At 41.5% G+C, this 22,194-nt stretch overlaps 1 protein-coding gene across 1 annotated transcript in view; it reads right to left on the bottom strand.

Moving 5' to 3' along the window:
* Nucleotides 1–20,787, bottom strand: part of CPNE5 (copine 5) — a 147,771-nt gene extending 126,984 nt beyond the window's left edge. The window contains exon 1 of the mRNA XM_063297694.1: nucleotides 20,547–20,787. Coding sequence (XP_063153764.1) covers nucleotides 20,547–20,656 — 110 coding nt within the window. The 5' untranslated portion in view covers nucleotides 20,657–20,787. The remainder of the gene's footprint in view (nucleotides 1–20,546) is intronic.
* Between the last annotated feature and the right edge of the window lie 1,407 nt (nucleotides 20,788–22,194).

Genomic DNA, 22,194 nt, shown 5'->3' with positions numbered 1-22,194 from the left:
AGACTGTAAACAAATTAAAAAAGTGGTTTTGTTAGCTCTGAAATTTGACCCAGAAAATTTAATTCTGCAGATTTTTCTTTAAAAATCACACTAGCAAGTTTAGAGGTACATTGTGCATAAGGAATTTGTATCATCGTTCCAGAAGCAGACCTGCCAGCCAAAAAGAGAGCATATTGAAAGAGAAATATTGCTGAGCTAGTGAGCAGACAAATCATTCAGGCAAGACTTAACCATTTGTCTTCTTGCTTGTAGCAAATAAATATTAACTAAAAACATGGTGGCTTTTCCCCCCTACAAACTGTTCATGTATCACAAAGATTCAACACTAATAATTCCATGCAAATTTTTGTGACAAGTCACTTCTGTAAGTAAAAAAATACTTCACCAAGACTATGCGGTTCTTTCCTCTTTGACATAAATATTTCAAGAGAGTTTACACATTGGTTTACACATTACACTAAACAATAGTGTAGTTTGCTTGATTATGGCTTACTGCAATGTTTGGCCTGAGACAGTGAATAAACCATGGTTTATTTCAGGGCAATAAACTGCCATTTGAAACTATGGTTTCCTTTTGGCTTATGGTTTGCTATGGTGAGTTGTTGGCTTATGGTTTGCTGTTAGTTATGGTATGGCTTATTACATGCAATTGTGGTTTAATACAATGAGTGAATGGCGGCACATAATTTTATCCCTCATTTGTTTTCAAGCTCTTTTCTTATCTCTAAATCATCAATAGAAGTTGACGTTCCTGGAAGCTGTAGGAGTCTGGATGGGGCACAATGGGCTTTGGTTCAACCCAAGCAAGACTAAATGGCTGTGAGCGCTTGGGCCTTCCAGTACTGTACCAAGGTTTTTCCATCTTTGGTCCTGGACGGGGCGGCACTGTCCCAGATGGACCTGGCGCACAATCTGGCGGTCCTCTTGGACTCACGGCTTCTGCTGGAAGAGCAGGTAGCAGCCATGGCTAAAAGAGCCTTTGCACACCTTCGAAATGTGCACCAGTTGCTCCCATTCCTGGACCGGGAGGCTCTACCCTCTGTCACTCATGCCCTCATGACCTCCTGTTTGGACTACTGAAATGTGCTGTACATGGTGCTGCCTTGAAGAGCATTTGGAGGCTTCAGCTGGTACAGAATGCAGCTGCACACACTGTATATAGTGTTGGCTACTCGGCACATGTAACACCACTGCTTCGGGGGCTGCATTGGTTGCCACTGTGTTTCCAGGTGCAATTCAGGGTGTTGCTTCTCACCTTTAAAGCCCGTCATGGCTTGGGACCCGGTTACCCAAGGGACCAGCTTTTCCCAGTTGTCTCTACTTGTCCAATCTGGTCCGGCAGGATGGGCATGCTCCGGTCCTGTCAGCCAAGGAATGCTGGCTCGCAGGGGCCAGGAGATGCACCTTTTCTGCTGTAGTGCCTGCCCTCTGGAACATCCTCCTTCCTGAGATTAGGATGGCCCTGACCCTGCCGGCTTTTTGGAAGGCCTTGAAGACCTGGCTATGTGCTCAGGCCTGGGGTCCCCAGTGTGTGAAGGGCCCTGTTTCCTGGTTGTGCTGACACCGATGGATTGTAATATTTCTTGGCTGCTATTTGTACTTAATTTATTTTGTGCTGTTTTAATTGTTTAACTGTTTTTATGACTGTTAGCCACCCAGAGTCATTGGTTTGAGATGGGAGGCCATATAAGTTGAATGAATGAATGAATAAATAAATAAATAAATAAATAAATTCCTCCACACGAAATAGTTCCTCATCTTCCTTCAGCTATGAAAATTTTCATAGCTGCAATTGGGTTTTATAATTTAATCCAGTGGGAAATTAAAAACAGTTCAAAAGGTGGCCATTCTAAGTGGGAGCACTGTAGTTTTTCCTGCAGTGCTGTCTCTCCTTTAAGTGGAAAATGGAATGCTAAAAGCTTCTACAGACCCTTTCCTTGCTGTAGCAAGATGAAGTTGCTAAAAACCTCTCTCTGCAAGTTGCCAAACCAGTAACTACAGATGAATCACAGCTCAGGGGTAGAGGTCCTGATCTGCAGCTAAAGGACCCATGTTCAGTCAACGGCATCTCCACTTAGACCTGGAAAGACTGACAATTCTGAAACCTTGGACAGTTGCTGCCTGTGCCTGTAAATAATACTCTAATGGTCTAATGAACCTACAGAGTTAAGGCAGCAGCTTCGTAATTCAGTATAGGTAAGTCAAGAACAGCCTTAGCCTGCTTAGACAATACAGCTTATCAGCTTAAAGTTAATTTGTACCTCATCTAATGTCCATCTGGGAAGCAGACCTAGATAATGTTGGCTAAGCAGGATTGGATCTAGTCAGTAGTTGGATGGGAGACCCCAGGAAATCCAGGATATAGGCTAGATTGGGAAATGGAGAATATGTTCTAGAAGAAGGAACTGCATAACCTTTCTGTCCTACTGTCACAAAAACTGCCTGGGTGGGTGTCATCACTAGGAGTTGGGCTTGACTCAAAGGATATAACAATCTTAATAAAGGCATGTATCTATATAACTTGAGAAGTGTGTGTGTGTGTGTGTGAGAGAGAGAGAGAGAGAGAGAGAGATTTGGAGAAGAAATGAGGGAAAGAATAAAATTTGACTCAGGAGGAATGATCATCAGAACAACAGAGCTAAAGTACAAGCTAGGGAAAAAAGAGTAACATTCTTCAGTCACGGGATTTTTTTCACTTTGAAAAACCAAGCATGGTGAATGATTCCAGGGCAAGTTTCCATTTCTTCTCATCCAATAAAAGCCACAGAAGAAAAATGTAAAATTAATTCATTCTCAACTTTCCATGAGAAGGAGGCCACCCACCAAGAGCTGTGAATTCAGAAGGACTCACTAGAGTAGCAATTTTATGGGATTGCTCTACAGCTGATATCAAATAGATTTATTTATTTTCTATCCCACCTTTATTATTTTTATAAATAACTCAAGGCGGTGAACATACCTAATACTCCTTCCTCCTCCTATTTTCCCCACAACAACAACCCTGTAAGGTGAGTTGGGCTGAGAGAGAGGGACTGGCCCAAGGTTACCCAGCGGCTTTCATGGCTAAGCTGGGACTAGAATTCTCAGTCTCCTGGTTTCTAGCCTGTTGCCTTAACCACTAGACCAAACTGGCTCTATAGCTATATTATAACATAATATTATTATAATAATAGCTATATTGTAACCTTCAGTCCCCTAACATATATCAAACAAAGCTAAGCCATATCAGCCAGATTCTGAAAACTCCTCCATGACCCATACCAATTTTGTAACCACATCCATGGTAATGGTGTTATTTTTAATGAAGAATCAGAATAAATAGGAGCAGAAAGTACCTTTATGATGCAACTGTGATATAGTTGAATGTTGATATACATCTAAATAAAAAACATTGGTTATCTGCCCTCTGTCCCTGAAAACACAGAACAGTTACTTGCTACAATCTAAATATCAGAAAGATGTGAAATAATAAATAATAAACCTGTCCTTCCTCCAATAAGTCCATAAGGCTCTGTATATGGAGGTGGCCTGTAGAAGCCTTAATTTAATTTAATTTAATTTAATTTAGGCACTGTCCAACTCCAGAATGCCTCTAGGCAGCTAACAGCATAATGAAGAGAATAAAATACAATACAATTGAACCAATTAGAATAAGGACAAGAGAAAAACCAAGATGCAGGATCCAGTCAATGATACACACACAGAATCCTTATATCAACAAACTCACATGGAACTCCAGCGCCCCTAAACTTTTTAGAGCCAGGCAGCCTTAACAAATCTAATAAATAAAATAACAACAACAACAACAACAACAACCCAAGGCCTGGGAGAACAGCCAGATCTTTAAGGCCCTTTGGAACTCTGTAAGGGTAGGATCACCCAGATCTCAGGTGGAACTTCCTTCCAGAGGGCTGCAACAGAGAAGGCACACATCCTTCTTCCAAAAACACTGTTTAACTGAGGGGCACTCACCCTTTTGGCTCATATCAGCTAGGCAGACACCAGGCTCTATGCCATGTAGAACTTTATAACCAGCACTTTGAATTGCACCCGAAAGTACAGTAGGGACACAGTGCCTAGTAGGGACTGGATCACCCTAAATAGGGTAACTGTACTGCTATCAGTGAACACAATTAAAGGCAGAGAAATATTGACATTTTTCTGCCTTTAACACAATGGGTAATCCCTAATATCATCCATAATGATGTGACATGTATCATGACATCTCTTGTCCCCCCACCCTGCTGTTGTCCATGGCTATACGTATCGTCCTCCATACTATCTTTACAACAAGTCCATGAGCTGGATTAAGCTGAGAGAGACTGTCTCTGAGTACCCAAGATTTTGTGACAAACCAAGAATTCCAAAATTCAAACCTCCCAACTGTGATACCTACATTTTACTTAATTTCCTGTTTATTCTGAATGCTTTTCAAGAAGCTTAAGTCCAAGAAAACCAGGATCTGTGATTAATCAGTATCACCAAATATATTCAGAATACTAAAAATATATCTGAGATGCAATTTCTTCTACCCAGCAAGAAATTCTCATTTCTGCATTTATTAATGCTAAGCAACAAGAATCATCCCCTCCTACTGGCTTTACAAATGAAATACGAATCTCTTTACCTCACTGTGAAATCCCCTCTCCTACCAGTTTGCAAAGTTCTTCATGCTGGAATAGTAGCTGCACTAATAAGTTATCAAGAAAGCACATTTCAAGTTGCATGTTTTGCCTTAACAGCACATGCTATCCTATGCAATGGATGGAGGGGATTAATTGAAGATTGCAGAGGGAAACTTGAGCATCCTTGGAGAATTTAAAGGCTTCTGATGCCAAAAACTGGCATGGGAATTATCCCCTTCCTTTTAATATTTCCTTGCGTTAGAAGAATATCAGTCAGACTTCTGGTGTTTGGTTTACAATTACAAAGAGACAGTAACTCCAAAGGCAGAGCCCTCATAACATGCTTCGTACCTCTCACTTGTCCCAGGAAAACACAATCTGGATAACATCATAGGAGAAATCTACCTGCTTTCATCCAGATTCCTCCATACTGAAGAGAAAGAAACTTAGATTGGAAAATTTGTCAGACATCTCTTGGGCACGTTGGGATCTCAACCTCCCCCTCCTTTTGCTTCTATTCAGAAACCAAACAAGTTGAAAGAGGACCAAAGCTGCGCTTATTACTCCCTCAAGGACTTCTCAGTTAATGAGACTCTTTCCCTTTAGCCAAGCACTTTCTCCTGGAACAGTGCTTCCAGCCTATCAGCATCTGTGCCATGCAGCCATGAGTATCTCTCCCTGTATTTGGCCATGGCAGGAGCCATGGCCTAATATATCACATGGAAATGAAGACAGGAAGTCCTGGGAAGAAAGGAAAACTCATTAAAGAAGTGAAAAAGCAGCAGAAAGGTATTTCAGAGGAATTTCAGAGTAGGGTAAGCTTTTGGAAAATCTGGGTCCTCCTTTAACTTTCCAGGATAACTCCCAATTACTTCTCCATCAGTCTTGTCAATGATCTGTAGAGAAGCAGGAAAGCACAAGGAGCTGAAGCTCAAGGCATATATTGAATGAGCAATCTATGTATCAAGCACCATCATGATTTGTCCTTAAGCAAGATAAACTACAGGAAATCTTTCTTCCTTTATAAATCATTATGGATTGTTAAGATCTAGCTGGGTCTTCTTTACCTTGTCTTTTCCACCAACATGCCAACCAACCTGCTAAGATCATTTCCTTGTTATAATACCAGTTCCTCTGAGCTTTCCCTCCATGCTCTCCCCATATGACCAGAGCATCTGTAGTGACAAGAGAGAAAACTTGTCACTTGCTACATCAGATCACTTGCTGACAAAATCAGGTGACCCTCCATATTCAATCCAAGTCTCACCCATGAAGATTACAAACACAAGAAATATCCAGTTCCAAGGGAAGGTCATACTTCTCTTGTTTCATAGAAATAGTACTGCACTGATTTCTATGGTTCTCCCTAGAATGTCCAAGAGAAGAATTAAACTCAGGTGACTTCTCTGGATGGTGTCAGCCCTAAAAGCAGGCCAGGTCAGGAAACAGACTCCACAAGAAATACTGAAACTCTGTTATTGACAAAGGCTATAATAACAGAATCTTGAAAGCCTAACAATGTTTTTAATCCCTTCCTCTTATACCAAATAAAGTTAAGGCCAAGACAGTTTAAGTTTTTTTTCCCAAGGCTCTCTTCCTGTCCCAGGCTTGTTTTACCGACTGTTGCTGCATATCTTCTCCAAGGTCCTTCCCCAAGGCAGATGGGGAACTAATGCATATCAAGATCGCACACTGCATCATTTGCCTTCCCTGTAGGTGCCTATGAATGTCTCTAAGTATGAATTTTGCCATGACCATCATTCCTACTATTAACTGAGCTTACAGGGTTGCTGCAAAGACTACAGCTAGATAATACATCAGGAGTACTTTGAATAAATGTATCAGAGGACTTAGGAATCTTAAGCATCAAAATACCCCCCCCCCCCCATAGTTCCCTTGAGGAAATGAAAAGAAAATCAGAAAAACTGAGCCATGGCAGTATAATACAAACTTTATGGAGCTTCAACAAAGGTTTTTTTGGAAAGGGTACACTTCCAATTTAGAAATGTAAATCTGAGCTGAAGAGAGCATAACTAATAAATTATGAAGACAGATTTCTGCACCTAAATCCTGTATTTTAAGACTTAAATCTTTTAACCCATGTCTCCTCTCATCAAAAACAATACAAGTCAATAAAAATGGCAAAAGCAGACACTTAAACATAGATGTTTTTTCTGCACTTCCTTAACCTATTGAAAACAGCAAGAAATACACACACACACCTGCATATATTTCAGGTGCTCCTATAAAATCCCATCAGAATTTATCTTGTTCACACAAATTTCCATGTACTTTCCAATTTCCATGTAACAGAGTAGGCACAGGTAAAAATCCCTATTCTGCGTCATATCTTACATAATGCAGGAGGTACTGTCAGGCTGGCCTGTAAGCATTCCCTCGCTAAATCACCAAGTTCCCAGCAAGAAGTCGGCTAGAAATTTCCAGGAACACAGAAGCCAGATATGAAGGTGTTGTGTTATTTTAGAGTTAATCTCTCTCTCTCTCTCCCCTACCATCTGGAGGTCATCCAGATTTCTGCAGCACATATTGGATAACCCTAGTTATTTGTCTCCCACACGATACTCAGCAGTTCAGTATTAGGTACTTAGCATCTAATACTCAGAGGACCTATAACAAGGTTTATCAGACTATGGTGATATCAGCATTCAGCTGGAAATAAGTCTCTGAGATGTACTTGACTTCCAAATAAACAATAAAAAATAGAGCTGGGCTGTCAAGACTTAAACCCTTTGAATATAATCTACCAGCCTTATAGATAGGCTAGTTGGGGTTAATGGAACTTGAATCCAACACATTTGGAAGGCACCAGACTGGAAAAGGCTTGTCTAAACTTCTTCAAAAAGATCTGTACTGGCCATTATTACATCTTATTGAGGTAATTTATGTGACATGCAAAATGTCCTCTCATCTCACTCCATAACTTTATAACATTTAATTTGTCCTTTCAAGTTGTGGAATGTACTATTTTGTAACTATGATTTGTTTTTTGGAAAAGGGATTCAGAAAGATTTAGTATGTCCCGTTTTTTGAGATTACTACTGTTGCCTTAAATATTTTATGGCCATTGTTGATTTAATGTTTTATGATGCATACAGGCCCAACACACTGCTCCCTTTCAGGGCCAACAACTTTATGCAAAGCACAAAACAAGAGCAAAAAAAAATCTGTTTTGATATGATGCCTCTATGAATTTAATAGAAAAATGTCACAGAAATATTTTTAAAATTGCAACTTTGGTTGCCCCTCTCTGTACTTTTCCAGTTATAACTCTATTTGTTTTTAGTGCAGATGATCCAAACAGTACAAAATATTCTAATAGACTTTTTTTGTTTTCAGTGGAAAATGGTTCCCAGGACTGTCTGCTACTTAGATTCTGACCAACTTGGGGAATCGGAGATACTAAGTACTTCTCAGAGAACAGAATATATGTAAGTACTTCTCATCCCCAGGAAACTTTCAACTACACCCTCAGAAATCAGAGCCTTGACTTTATGAGGGGGGCATTTCCATTTGCACATCCTAAAAGCTAAAGAGATGGGAGGCCACATTTGATCAATACAGAACTGGAAGCAGCAATAAAATCACAATATAACCAAGTTCTAGGCAGAACACAGAGAGCGTGCCAAAACAACTGACTTCTGCTTTTATGTATGTTAAAGGGCCAGGCACTGAGTTCATCGGCTGCTAAAGGAATGAACTGTTACTTCAGGCTTCCAGCTGGCTCCCTACATCAAATGTGATTTATCACTGCCATCTATTATCACTGTGCATTATACGTTATAGATTGGAATTTACATTCACAGCCTCTCTCCACTGGATTTTGCATTTTTATTGTATTACTAAAATATTGAATAGTCTGCCTTTCACAGCTGCACATGCTCATCCTGGCTCCTCCTGCAACCTGTTCTCCTCTTTTACTCTCATGCAAGCAGGACCAGCTAGAGGACAAACACTGGTAAGAAGGGAAGAATTTAGGCATTCTCAGGAATTTTAGGCATTTTCAGGAACACGAGAAAAGCCTTCTGGATCAGCCAATCATAATAGCCAATCTCATGCACCCAGGACACCCATATTTAGCTTCAGTGGATGGTAAGCAACTCCTCTATAGTCAACGAATCCCTGCCTATATTTCTGTTTTAGTTAAGCTATTAGCTTAACAGTTCAAGGCAGCGCTTGGAATGTTTTGAAATATATTGCCAGATTTCCATTTGAAATCAATCTCTTGGGGCCTTAGATGCCCAGCATTTATCTCTACTTCACTCTCTGAGGCAAGAAGTGTCTTCCTCTCTTTTTATTAGAACACAAATCTGTTACAGTTAAAACAGGCAAAAATCCTATCAAAAGACTACCTAGTTGATTTAGCATTCAGGGACAGCATTCAGACAATCAAATTATTAATACATTTCTACATCAAGGCTTGTAAAGCCTATCTGAACTAGATGCCAGTAAGAAGAACCTGAACTGTTTGGAGAAATACAGTGGCTTCAGCATGAGTTTAACTTCTAAAGTTCTTCCTCATCTATTCTTAAAGTTCTTCCTATTGTGGCTAATTCCAGATACCCATGAAGAGATAAACTGAAATAAAGTCACCTTCTCACTAAAATCATTAAATATGATTGTATCAAACATATTTATCCCTTTTTATTCTCCTGATAGTGATTTACATAGATAAAACTGTAGCTGAAATATCTGTGCAGTGATTTCTTCAACGGTATTTCTGTCATTTTGCAGACATCTGGTTTTTTTAAGCATCAGGCAAGGAGTGGATGATTCTAACACTGTTCATTTTGTGGCATTTCCTCAGAATTAGGCTAAGAAATGCAGGCTTTTAACTTTTTCTTCCCCAAATCCTTCTGTTTCATTGGCCTATGATCAAATGTTATTTCTTGGAGATTTGCTAAATTTGATTCACTAATATTCTCATCCAGATCATACAGGTGGTTTCCTCTGGCTCTAATATTGGTAGAGGAGAGAAAAACATACCGCTGTCCACAGTCTCCAACCTGGGCACCTTCCAGATGTGTGGACTTCAGCTCTCAGAACTGTTAGTAATGGGCAGATCAGCTGAGGAATTATGAGAAATGAAGTTCATAAATCTGGGAAGTGCCCTGATTAGGGATGAATTTTCCACTCTGTACATGTTTTTAAAAAACATTATCAGGATTCCTTTTTCCTTAATTGAAAGGCCCCGAAGACTGCAGTCTTCCCTCACAGGGAAACTGCCCTAGCTTCCTAATCCATTTTAGTTGTCCTTGCCAGCATCTTTTACAGCTCTACAATAAGATCGTTGACATTGTGCAGTGACTAGAACTATACACAATATTCCAAGTGTAACTGTACCATAAATTTATATACGTAATTATTTTATTGGCAGTTTTATTTGTGGTTCATTTCCTGATTATTTCCATCACAGAATTCATCTTCTTTACCGCAATCACACATTAAGTTGACATTTCCATTGAATTATCCTCAATTCCAAGATCACTTCCTGGATCAATCATTGCAGTACAGGTTCTATTGGTCTGTGTGTAATATTTAAATTGTTAGCAATAATATGTGACACTCTGCATTTGTTTACACTGGACTATGTTTTCTGTGTTAAGCCCATTTACCAAGTTTAGAAAAATCATTTCCCTAGAAAATCACAATCCCTTTTTAACGTTGAATAATTTGGGATCAACTGCAAACTTGGCCACTATTTTTATTTTATCAGTGGCACATTTTATTAGAAGTTCAGCAACGGAGTTATTTAAGCACTTTATTTCATTGGTGGTGCAACACTCATTAAAATCACACCACATAGATGGTAACCCTCCCAGATATTATTAGTGGAGTTGTAAATAAACTAGCATATTTTGCCATCTTTGATTATAGGACCCAATCAGCCAACCATTTTGGCTGAAAGTTTTTAAAGAAACTGGGAAAAAAATCACCTGACAATCTTTTATCATAAACCCTGCTACAGCTTTATTGTCCATATTTCCTAAGGCATATAAATCAAATTAGCGTAAGTAACTGATTCAGGTGTTAGCTGCCAGGAATGTTACCACTAAATACTGAAAAATTAAAATAAATCTTTCATTGAATTGGTGACATTTAAATTGTGGGAAAGTGTTTTTCCTGTCTTTTCCCAGTGATTTATTTTTAATATGTCAATAATATCTATAGATTCATTTTTTGCCACCTCCGTTTGCCTCAATTCTTCATATTCTCCCCCTGAAAAAGCCAGTTTAGGCATGGATCTGTTCTAAAACCTTTGCAGTGAAGACAAAGAATTGAAGCCCATGGAAAAGAAAATTATTTAAAAGGATATCTTGGAGCAAACACTCTGTTACACAATCAACAGGGCCATGGGGGCTACAAAACTCCATTAGGTACTCATTGGTGACAGATAAATGAAGGAGGGTTAAATTTGTCTTTAGGAAAGGAATTACGAAGGAGATACTTACTCCAACTCATTTTTTTCAGGTAATAAAGGGAAAGGGGGGCAACCACAAAGCGAAATGCCAGTGGAAGTGTTTTCAGGATAAAGTGATAAGCGAAACAGTAATAAGACACTAGCCCCTGACACTATTTACCCAGGGGGTCTGAAACAGTTTGAATAGGAAATTCTTCAGTTCCTCATATCTAGTTTGTAATATTGTCCAGTACCAACCTTAATATCAAAGAATCAACAGGCATAAAATGCCACACAAATATTTTTAGCAACATTCTGGTGCAAATGCTGGGGTGGGGGACAGATGATCAAAAGCAGATAGATGAATTATTTACAAAATAATGGCATATTGAACACAATACTGTTCATTGGCAGAGCGCATCCATCCAGGTTTCTGTCAGTGATATACACTCCTGGGGGCAGATCTGGGAAAATATCTTCGTAAGCCTCAGGGGAACTGTCAGAAACCAAAGCAATCAATAATGGGCTAGATCTCAATAGCACAGAGGATTTCCATATGGATAATACAATACTGTATAACTGAACTACGGACAAAGATGACCAGCCAAGATATTGGCTTTCAATATCTGGCCCCTATTAAAAGGGCTGAAAACCTTTGGCAGACAGGGCCTGCATGCGTTTAATGAGCTGGGGGGTGGGGGCGAAGGCTCCAAAGGGTAGGGTGGTGATGCAAAATGAATAGAGCCATGGCATGCAACTGGATGGGATTGATACTATCTGGGTTTGGGACAGGGGTGGAGGTTGGAGTGTCCCTTCCTTAAAAAAAGAAGAAGAAGAAAACAATATTAACCTAGTTTTCTTTTTATAGTACCATTTTCATGGGCTTCCATGAAAATGATGGAAGTCTTAAATTCAGCAGTGCAGTCAGAGGGATTTTGAAGGATACAAAAAAAAGAGAAAGAGAGTGTGAGTGTCTGGAAATTTCACATGGACCTGAGATCACAAAAGCCTCAACACTGCTTTAACAGCTGCACAGAAGGAATGTCGCAGCTCAGATTGATGCAGGTTTGAATGGAACATCTCTCCTTCATAACCATGGAAGTTGAGGAATCCTCAGTGCTAAAGGATTGGCCATCTTTGTACTTTTGCTTTTCGGAACTGTGAACCTCTGGCTGGCTTTGTACCATACAATGAACCACAAACTTGTTAAACCACAGAGTAAGCTGAATATACTGTCCAAACTCGGTCCTTCAAGTTTATGGTTCACTGTGTCATGCAAATCAGGTTAACTGAGTAACCAAGGGAAAAAATGTGTGAATGTTCCAGCTGAGGTTCTCTGGTTTAAATGCCCAGTTTAGTTCATCAACTCTTTCATGTTATTTCAGCTGGGATATCAATTTCTTCCTATAGCACTTTGATAACAAGATTAAGGGGCTTTCTAAATCAAGAACTCTGTTTGGACCACAGAACGAAGGAGGGAAATCGTTTTTCTCACTATTGTCCAAGCTCCCTTGCAATTGCCATTTTTTTTTTTAAGTGCAGATTAATTTCATTCACATAATTAACTGCCATTTATAATTAGGCTCCAGAAACAGGCACAAAAATCTCAGCAGGTATGGAAATCCTGCTAAGTTGAAGAGTGAACTTCAGGCATAATGGGCTTCTCTGTACAGTAACTAACGATGTCTGAGCTAGTTCTTAGTTACAGAACAGCCAAGCAATGCCTTTTTGCTTAAAGCTATCATATTTGGGCTGCATAAATCCAGATGACTACTATATGGCAGTAAAGAGTTAAGCAGTAAAGACTCAGGCATATTAACCTTATTTTTGGGTGCAAGTGTCCTAAAAGAACAAACACCTTCTGGACAAAGTTCAGGAATCCTCCTTTAAAAGATATAGCTTGGACTCAGGGCAATTAAAGTCAAAGAGTCCTTGGAATTCTGAGTTACAGCTCAACAGAAGGTCCATCTGTCAGAGCTTATTGAGGAAAAGATGTTTCTTCCTTTGGGAGTTCTGTACATGCATTCTTCACTTCCAAAGTGTTTATACTCTCCTTGAAACATCTGGGCCTGAAGAGAATCAGTAAAGTGATACTGAAATAAAAGGACTTCTGCTCAACTTCATTATCCATGTATGAAACCTTGGACTTAGCTAATTGTTCAAAGGACCCTGTAGTAACTGGATTCGTCATTGAGAAATTAAGTACTTCATAGCTACACATGAACTGTAGTACTATGTAAATGCCATCAGTTTATCCAAACATGGCTGAATTCTCATTGCTGTAGCCTTAATTCAAGCTCTGAATCTGAATGCAAAATCATGTAGTAAAATGCCAGTTTGTGTATTTGCAATTCCACTGTGGGCATAAAGTTAAGTGCTTGAGGTTGTTTGTAACAGAATGGCTTCATGCTATGATGCAATTCTTTAGGGAAAGCAATTTGAGTGGAAGTTGCCAACTTGCTTTTGCTAGCAACTTAGAATTTATGATTGTAGGGCTACAGCTGAAGTCAACACATAGTTAAGCAACCAAAGTGATTTTACTAGTGGCATTAAAGCTACACTGACTGAGCTGTTCTGTGATACGTGACTGTAGTCCAATGAATTCTGGTGCTAAGTGGCATGGGAAGATTCAGTTTCTGCAAATCACTGGGGGTGGGGGAGAACACAGATGCACATTTGTATGGATCCCACCTTGAAATGTATCAGATATTGAACACTATTCTTCTTGGGGAAAGGACAAGGATATAGTCATTCACATAGCCATATAAATTGAACAAATGGACAATATTTTTTATTATTTCTATCCTGCTGCTCTACTCATAGGCCATCTAAGGTGGCTAACAGTAAAAATAAAACACCATTAAAATGTTGCAATGACATTTAAATCACAATTTAAACTGAAAAAGCTTAGTTTAAGAGGAAGAATTTCCTTTCTTAAAGTAGGAAAAGCAGAGCATGGACCTCTTACTCCTTTAGAGATAGTGGAGAAACAGAAGACACCCAAACTGTTTCAGAAGTTGCACTTTTGACCATAGCAAAAAAAAGACTGCAAGGATCTACTACTCACTGTCACTAGTGTTGCTTTACATTGTTTTTTTAAATTGATATTTTAGATATTTTTAATTTGATTAACAGTCAAATTAATTTTTAATTTGACTGTTAATCAGTCAGAGTTATGTGTCAAGGGGGTGGCCATATAAATTTAATAAATAAAATGGCTGTGTTCACACAGCACACTAAATCAAAACAACCCAAACCTGACTAACACTTATTGGAATGTAACATAGGTATTTGAAACCATGCTTTGTGTTTTAGAGTGATATGTGAAGCTGGTCAACTGTTGCTTATTCAACAAACTACTGCTTCAATTTCATGTCTTAAACTGTATCTGAAGATCCTCTTCAGAAACTAATGAATGACCTTTCACTTAGCTCATTCCAGGAAAAACATATCTAATTCAGTACTGTATAATAAATTTACAGTGTCCAAAGTTTGATCTGTAAATTGATCTGATCTGATGAATGAATGAATGGGGATGGGCTTAAGAAATGACGTATTAGTAATATGTCCTATCAGATCATTGAGAGGTGGGCTGCTTGAGGTCTCTGTTCCAATTGAAATAAGTGGGGGTGTCCCGAAGGCAGGCCTTCTCTGTGTTAGCCCCAAAATTGTGGAATATGCTGCCTCTGGAGACACAGCTGGCCCTCTTGCTCCAGTCTTCAGGAAACGACTCAAATCTTTCCCCTTTAAACAGGACTTTGATGATTTTGAGGCCTAGTTGAGGAGGCTGACCATCTTATTGTATTTAGTATACTGAAGATTGTTTGTAGTATTTCAGAGATTATTTTCTGTTGCTATTAGGTCTGTGGAAGTCCATGTAGATTCCACTTAATGAAGTATTTGGCATCATCTAAAAGCACCTCTGGCATCAAAGTGGCAGTTGTGGCCGGGCAGTTGAAGCTCCACCCTTTTTAAATGTTTGTTGTACGTATGACATGCACATAAAAAGGGGCATGATTTCAATTGCCCCTATTACATCTATTGTTTTGATGCTGTTGAACCTTCCAGCTTCTGACTTTGGCCCTACCACAGAAGGCTGCAAGGGTACTCCCAGCCTTCTCCGGCACCTGGCCACGTGCACAAAAACTGGATGAGACTTCTGTGTAGGTGTTGCACATGCATGATCCTGGAGGGGCTGTATAGCAGGAAAAGCAAAGCAACATTAGAAGTGATGCAGCCATGTTGGTTCATGAAGCAACCTTGGACAGGGGCTGCTTTATTCAAATTGTCATTAAAGCAAAGCTTTGCACAAATCAGCCTGCTCTTACATCTAATCCTAATGTATTTAAATTCTTGGAGCTATTATTTTCCCTATTATTTTTATTATTTTCTTGGAGCAATGGCAAATTTGTCAGTCTATCCATAATTTTCTACAAACAAAATACAGACATTTCCAGTTCAGCATCTCAAAGCAGGTAAACTTTCCATTTATTCTTGCACTTAAATCTATAACAGTTACCAGTCTAGTCGGAGGGGGGGGGACCTTCCCAAGGCAACATACATGCAGGTATCTTTTTGGCTAAAAGATCAGGAACCTAAAAGAGAATCAGATCTGTAAAGTTTCCCTGCTTGGCCTTCATGAGATAGTTTCCGATTTATAACAGGTAATAAAGAAACAGTTATCTGTAGCATATAACCCTCTTTTAATTTCATCATTAATAAAACAAGCTAGTCACCACCAAATGATTCTTTAAGTAAAAGCAATGTATCAGTATGGCATTGGAGTATGACATTCAGAGCATCCAGAAACTACTTTCAGCCCCCAGATAGGCAGTGAAGCCAGAAACACAAATGATCAACCGTGGTACTAAAAGCGTTGAATATTGAAGGAGTCTTACTGTCCTATTCAGAAGAGTCCTCTCCATTCGAAAGCAAGGCAAGGATGGTTGAATGAATGCTGGTGACTCAGGATGGCAAGCATTCATTCTATTTTGCTTGAATTGCACTGTTAAAAACCATGATTGCATATGGTTCAATCCACTGCTTACTTCATAATGACCCTGCTAATTATACCCAATTAGCCAACACAGAGAAAACCAGTACTTCAGACTGAATGGAAGATCCAAGATGTCATACTCCTTAAAAAATTTAAGTGTTCTTCTTGACAAATTAGATCCACTTCCAGTACAAGTTCCTACACTATTTGGAATGTTTTCATTAGTAAACTAACAGTCTGAGGTCCTGAGTCACAAAAGTATAGTGCAAACACTATGACTGTTTGCTTGTGTCTGTGCAAATGGAGGAGTACTGAAGTTGTCAAATGGATTAGGCACTCTGATCATCTAAAGAAATCATTTGGCCTGCCACTTTTAAAATACTCTGGATCCAAAACAGTGTGCTTTTAGGGAGGTTTTTGTCTGTCTGCAAAAGCCCTCTTCCACTTCTATCCGTGGAAAAAAGAATTACAAAAACTGCATGTATGGAATGTATTTAGGTCAAGATGAAAATGGTTGAAATGAATATTAGCATTGAAATGATATTCCTTTTTCCAAGTGTGGAGGAAAAAAAGACCAGGTATGATATGCAGACATAGAGTTTCACACAGAATACATCACATATACAAACTCACATATTTGAATGCCTTATGCTGCAATGACTTCTCTGTCCCCACTGTGCTGTCTTCTCTCGATTTCTCATCCTCTTTTCCCATGCAACCTGGCTATTCAAGTTGTATGAAGAATCTATTCTCTTTCATCTGAAGTCCAACCAAAATATCGTAAGAACAGGTTGCAAGCTTTCAGTTTATCTAGGGCTCTTCATCAGTTGGGAAAACGAACAAAACAGGCTGAGTTCGTTCGTTGTTTTGTGACCTTTTCGTTTGTCCAAATGAATAGTACCAGGAAGTAGATTCTGACATTTTGCTTATGGATCATGACAATTTCCTTTGCTTTTTAAGTTTCATATTACATCAGTAAACATCTATCCATGTTGCTAGGAATATGTCCCATGGAACACAACAGCATTTACTTCCAGAAAGGCGTGTACCAAACTGACCCTCCCATAAGTTATCTTGTATAGGTGTTTAGAGGGATCTAAAACCCTGGAAGATTATTTACCGAGGCCACATCAACACAGCTCCCTTCCTGCCCCAGAGCCAGGAGGAAACCACGCTGCCCTAGGTTTTGCTGTTTTCATAGCAAGCCCTTACCACGTACCCAAAATGATTGTGTGCTGTGCTCTTCTCTGCACAACTTTAATGCACAACACTCAAGGGGCCATGCTTGGTAGTTCTCTCAGCTGAAATTCTAGTCCTGCCCAACAATATACAGCGTGTGAAAACCTTCCTGCAACCGGCATGCACGATCATTACTACACACATGCGCACACTGCATTTGTTTTCTTTCCCACTGTATTGCCAACTTAGTTTTTTAAAATCCTTGAATTTATGGGTCAGCTGGTTGCCTATTTGCTACATTGACCAATAGATGCCAGCAAACACTTGGAATTTTGTATCTCTTGGCTGCTGTCTAGTGTTTGTCTGGATTTGGGCAGCCACTGGATAAGCAGTGCTGAACAACTGGAGTTTCAGAAAAGGGGATGGCTCTGGGGATCCATGTAGGTGATGTGAACTACTCTAAGAACATTATGTGAAGAGAGGAAGCATGGAATCAGGGCAGCCTTTGCGAAGGGTGTTCCCAGCCAGTCAAGCTTCAGAGGAACAAGACATGAGTTCCTTCTGTAAGACTTTCAGTTATATGCATTAAGCCAAGGCCATCCTAGTCAATATCAGGGCTTCACATTCTCTAGGGTGACCAGTCAACCAACTCATTTAAAAAGAGGGGAAGAGGGCAAGTGGCTGTGGAAACCAGGGTTCTGATCTTCCTCACAGCCAAGAGGACTCAGGGGTGGAAGAACAGGTCAGGAACCAGATGGAAGGGATGGTCTCACAGGAAACAAGAAGAACCAATTGGAGACACAAAGTTGCCAACACGGACCATGTCATTTCCAGCTGCCTCCCCCTTCAGCGTATCCTACATAGCTGGCACACAGCTTCTGAAGTGAGAGAAAAGGCCACTTCCCAAGAAGCCCCCCGCAGGTTGCCTCAGCCATGGGTAGACAATGATATATAGGTGATGGCATACAGAAATGTCCTCTGCAAACAGTTAGTGGGCCTCTTCATCCCAGGGCAAGGTGGCTGTGTAATTCTGCCCAGAGCATGGGAACTTGTGTCATGGATTGTTTTGGATTCATCACTATGAAATATAATTGCGAGAGCCTGTATCTACCATATAATACAGTTTATAAGGTGATATTGGCTCATACGTTGGTTGGCGGGGACTAGAAGGCGTGCCTTCTCTGCCATAGTGCCTGCCCTCTGGAATATTCTCCCTTCAGAGATCAGGATGTCCCTGACCCTGTTGGCCTTCTGTAAGGCCGTGAAGACCTGGTTATGTGCCTGGGCCCGGGGTCCTGAGTGTGTTAAGGGCCCCGTTTCTTGGCTATATTAACATCCATGTCTTGTTTACTTTGTGACCATATATATTTATTTGTACTTTTAATTGTTTTAATTATTTTAACTGTTTTATAGTTTTTATGATTGTAAACTGCCCAGAGTCACTTGGTGAGATGGGTGGCTATAAATATTAAATAAATAAATAAATAAATTCAAAAACACCAATCCTGATTATACTGCAAATCACATTCTATATTCACCATTTGTATATATGTAAAAATCTAGGGTTCTTAATTGCTCCAAAGAGGGATATATAGACTGCAAAATATTTTACTTACTGTTTGCATTTCTTTGTCAGATTCTTATCCCACCTTTCCTCTAAGTCAGTGTTTTTCAGCATCAGCAACTTTAAGCTTGTGGACTTCAGCTCCCAGAATTCCTCAGACAGCATTTTAAAGTTGCTGAGGTTGAGAAATACTGCTCTAAGCTTAACTCAGCACACTGAATATCCATTCCAATTCTTCCTAACAGCAACAGTCCTGTGAGGTAGGTTGAGTTGAGGGAAACCAACTAGTGGCCCAAAGTCACCCAGTGAACTTCTGTGACTGAGGGGAGGGGAAGGGACACTAGAACCCAGGTCTTCCCAGTTCTAAGCTGATACCTCAGCCACTTATTCTACACCAGCTTCTGTCTGTCTGTCTCTCTGTCATGTGAAAGAGTTCAGTTTTAGCTTTCCATGCAGAAATACTGCATGTGTTTCCTGTAAGCTCTTGATCCATGTCAATGAGTAAATTTCTAATACTTAGTGGAATCTTAAAGTGCTTTCTGAATTATTATAGCAGTAGGCTTTTGGTATTATACAAAGCCACTTTCATTCAGTATAGTACAAAATGTCTTTATGTGGGTTTAATAGCCCAGGAGTTTTTATTCTTCCCCAAATACATGCTTATTCCATTACTTGTGAATAGGTTGTCTCTCACAGTTCATTACACCACACAATGTAGGTAAAATATTTCCTTGACTTATGTCTGTTGGAGCCACATCAAGCATGCAATCTTTGTTATCATATGAAACAGCTGTAAACTGGTTCACATAGCTCAGAACTTCTTCATTTGGCTGGAGGCGATTCTCCAGATCCTTCCTGGCCTCGCTGGCTGAGATACAAGGATTAAAGTAGGGCCTTCTTGAGACCAGAAGAATCCATTTTTAACTGCACAAACTGGCTTTCTCTTTTTCATATGCAGCTGTTCTATCAGGATACATACCAGAGACCACAATGCTGAAGATACTGGGCTGCTCATACAAAGCAGCTCTTCAAGATCTAGCTCTTATCATGAAAACTTATCACAAAAAGTTGACCGGTGCATGTTGCCATCTCTTTGAGGCTTTTCCCCATTTCTCCAGATATGGGCCTAATTGAATGACTACGTGCCGTAATATGGGAGCATAGCTTCACTTTTATTTGGAACGGAATAATCACTCCGTGGCATCTTTAATCAGCCATACCAGTTCGCTGATTCAGGGGCTAATGAGGGCCCTGCTTCTGTTCCTACTTCTTCGACAGGTGAGATGTTCCCGAACCCAAGAGCCCCGCCCCCACACCACGCCCATGGGCTCACCCTGGAACTTGTGCACGTGCGTGCGTGCATCTCCTCGTTCTCATTTGTGAAACGTGAGGGAAAGGGTCCACCACGGCGAGCCTTCGAGCCTGAACCCTCCACAAATTGGGGGCGATATCCGAGCTCACCACTAGTCCAAGATGGGCTCCCCCAACCCATCATACCAACCTCGTTTCGTTTTCTTTTCTCCCTCAAGTTCCCAAACGCTTCCCAATCAGCCAACCACCCAACCGAAGGTTTGCAAAGGCAGAAACTTCGAACTGGCGGCAATAGCAGCCGCCCCTCCTCGCGTGCCTCCCAAATCTTGGCAGCAGCTACGCGCCGAGAAACTTGCCGCCGTCTTACTTCAAGCTGAGCCCCCCATCACACTCATCCTCGTCACCCACAAGCCCCACCCATTTCCCCGACGACCGCAGGCGGCCTCCCTTTACCTGCAGGAGACGGTGATCTCCACTTTGGTGGCAGGGATGCTGCCCGTGAGAGGATCGAAGTCCTGCACCGACGCCATGTCCTCGAGTTTGTCCAGAACGTCTTCCTCCATGGGGGGCACGGAAGAGCGGCGCCTCTCAACAAGTCGCCGAGCGCCGGCTAGACGGGGAGACCAATCCGCCACGGAGCCCTAATCGTAGCCCCGGCCCAGCGGGCGGGCGAAGAGGCGCGCTCTCCCTGGCTCTGCCTTGACGGTACGTGCTCCTCCGCTCAAGCGCCGCTGACCCACGCAGCAGCCGGGCTGAAAGCGCTGGCGGCGGCGGCGGCGAGAAGCAAACCGGGCTCTGAGAGCTCACCGGAGGTCGCGCGCCACCACGCGCGCCGCGGTTTCCGAAGAAAGGGGGCTTGCTTTTTCCAAGTCCACTGACGGAGATTTCAGTGAAGCTCCACCTCCTTCCAAATAAATCGCTGGGGCGCCTCAGTCCAGCTCTGCTCCTACGGCAAAGAGGGGGACCCCCGGCACGATCCCCCGCGGGAACCTGTTCCCCGCCGCACGCCCTTTCTGTGCCGGTGGCCGCTAGGGCGCCAGCCTGGGAGCCGCAGGGGACTGGAGGAGCCTTCGCAACTGCAGGGCAGCCGCTTAAACGCGCGGGGATTTGGACGTGCGCTTCTCCAGGGGCGGAGAGCGGTGGCGCTTTGTCTCTGTGGCGGTGCCTGTGTCATGGCGTGCGTGTGGCTCAGGGGTTGCAACCTTCTCCGAGCCGGTGGCCGGAGTCATAGTCCAAGGCAGTTGGAGGGCGCCGGGTTGGAGAAGCTGTTTTCCCAGGATCTGAAAGTATGCGAACTAGCCAGGTGCCGCGCCCTTATGCAATGTGATTGAAGGGACCTTGAACCAGAGACTGGGCTGGGGCAGGGAAGGAAAGGCACGTTGTGGTGGGGAGTGCGTGTGGCACAAGTGTGATCATGAGAAGGGGTGCATCCCATACATGTACGTTCTTATGGACCCAGCAGTGTGCTCTGCACAGCCATGAGCGGGCCTAAGCAAACCCAGAAGAGTAATATTCATATAGGAAGTAACCAGCTTTCTCATGTCTGACCGTGGCAGGGAAGAACAAGGCCATCAGGAGAAGCTCATGCCCTCCATAGGGTGATGCCCTTGGCCCACTCACTAGCACCAAGCTGCAAGTCCAGAGGTGGAACCTTGCAAAGCATGAGGCACATTAAGCTAAGCTCTAGTCTAGAGTGATTGTGCCTCCAGGATGTGTGGATGTTTTGTTTTTCTTTTTAAACACCCTAAAACAAGTAATTACAGGTTCCAGTGTACCTGGCTATACTACCCAAGTAAGGTAGCAAGCCATCACAGAGCTACCCAGCACCATCCAGCCTATGTGACTGTCAGAAAGCAGGAAGTTTAATATGGAGAGAAACATCAAGGAAGTGAGCCAAGCCACAGACCATACATCAGTTCAGCATAGATTTTATGATCAATAAGCATGTAGAAATTTGTCTAGAAACATTTGCCCATTTTAGAGATGCCAAAACACATACAGAGAGAGATGCCCAAGGCCAGGGGTGGAGTCTGAGATCTCAGTCACCAAACCTTCCAGCCTTCAAATTGGTATATGAAGCTCAACTTCTCCTCTACATACC

Source organism: Candoia aspera, chromosome 3 (genome assembly GCF_035149785.1).
Source record: "Candoia aspera isolate rCanAsp1 chromosome 3, rCanAsp1.hap2, whole genome shotgun sequence".
Lineage (NCBI taxonomy): Eukaryota > Metazoa > Chordata > Lepidosauria > Squamata > Boidae > Candoia > Candoia aspera.
The sequence above is the reverse complement of the archived record's forward strand: the minus strand, read 5'-3'. Positions and strand labels throughout refer to the sequence as shown.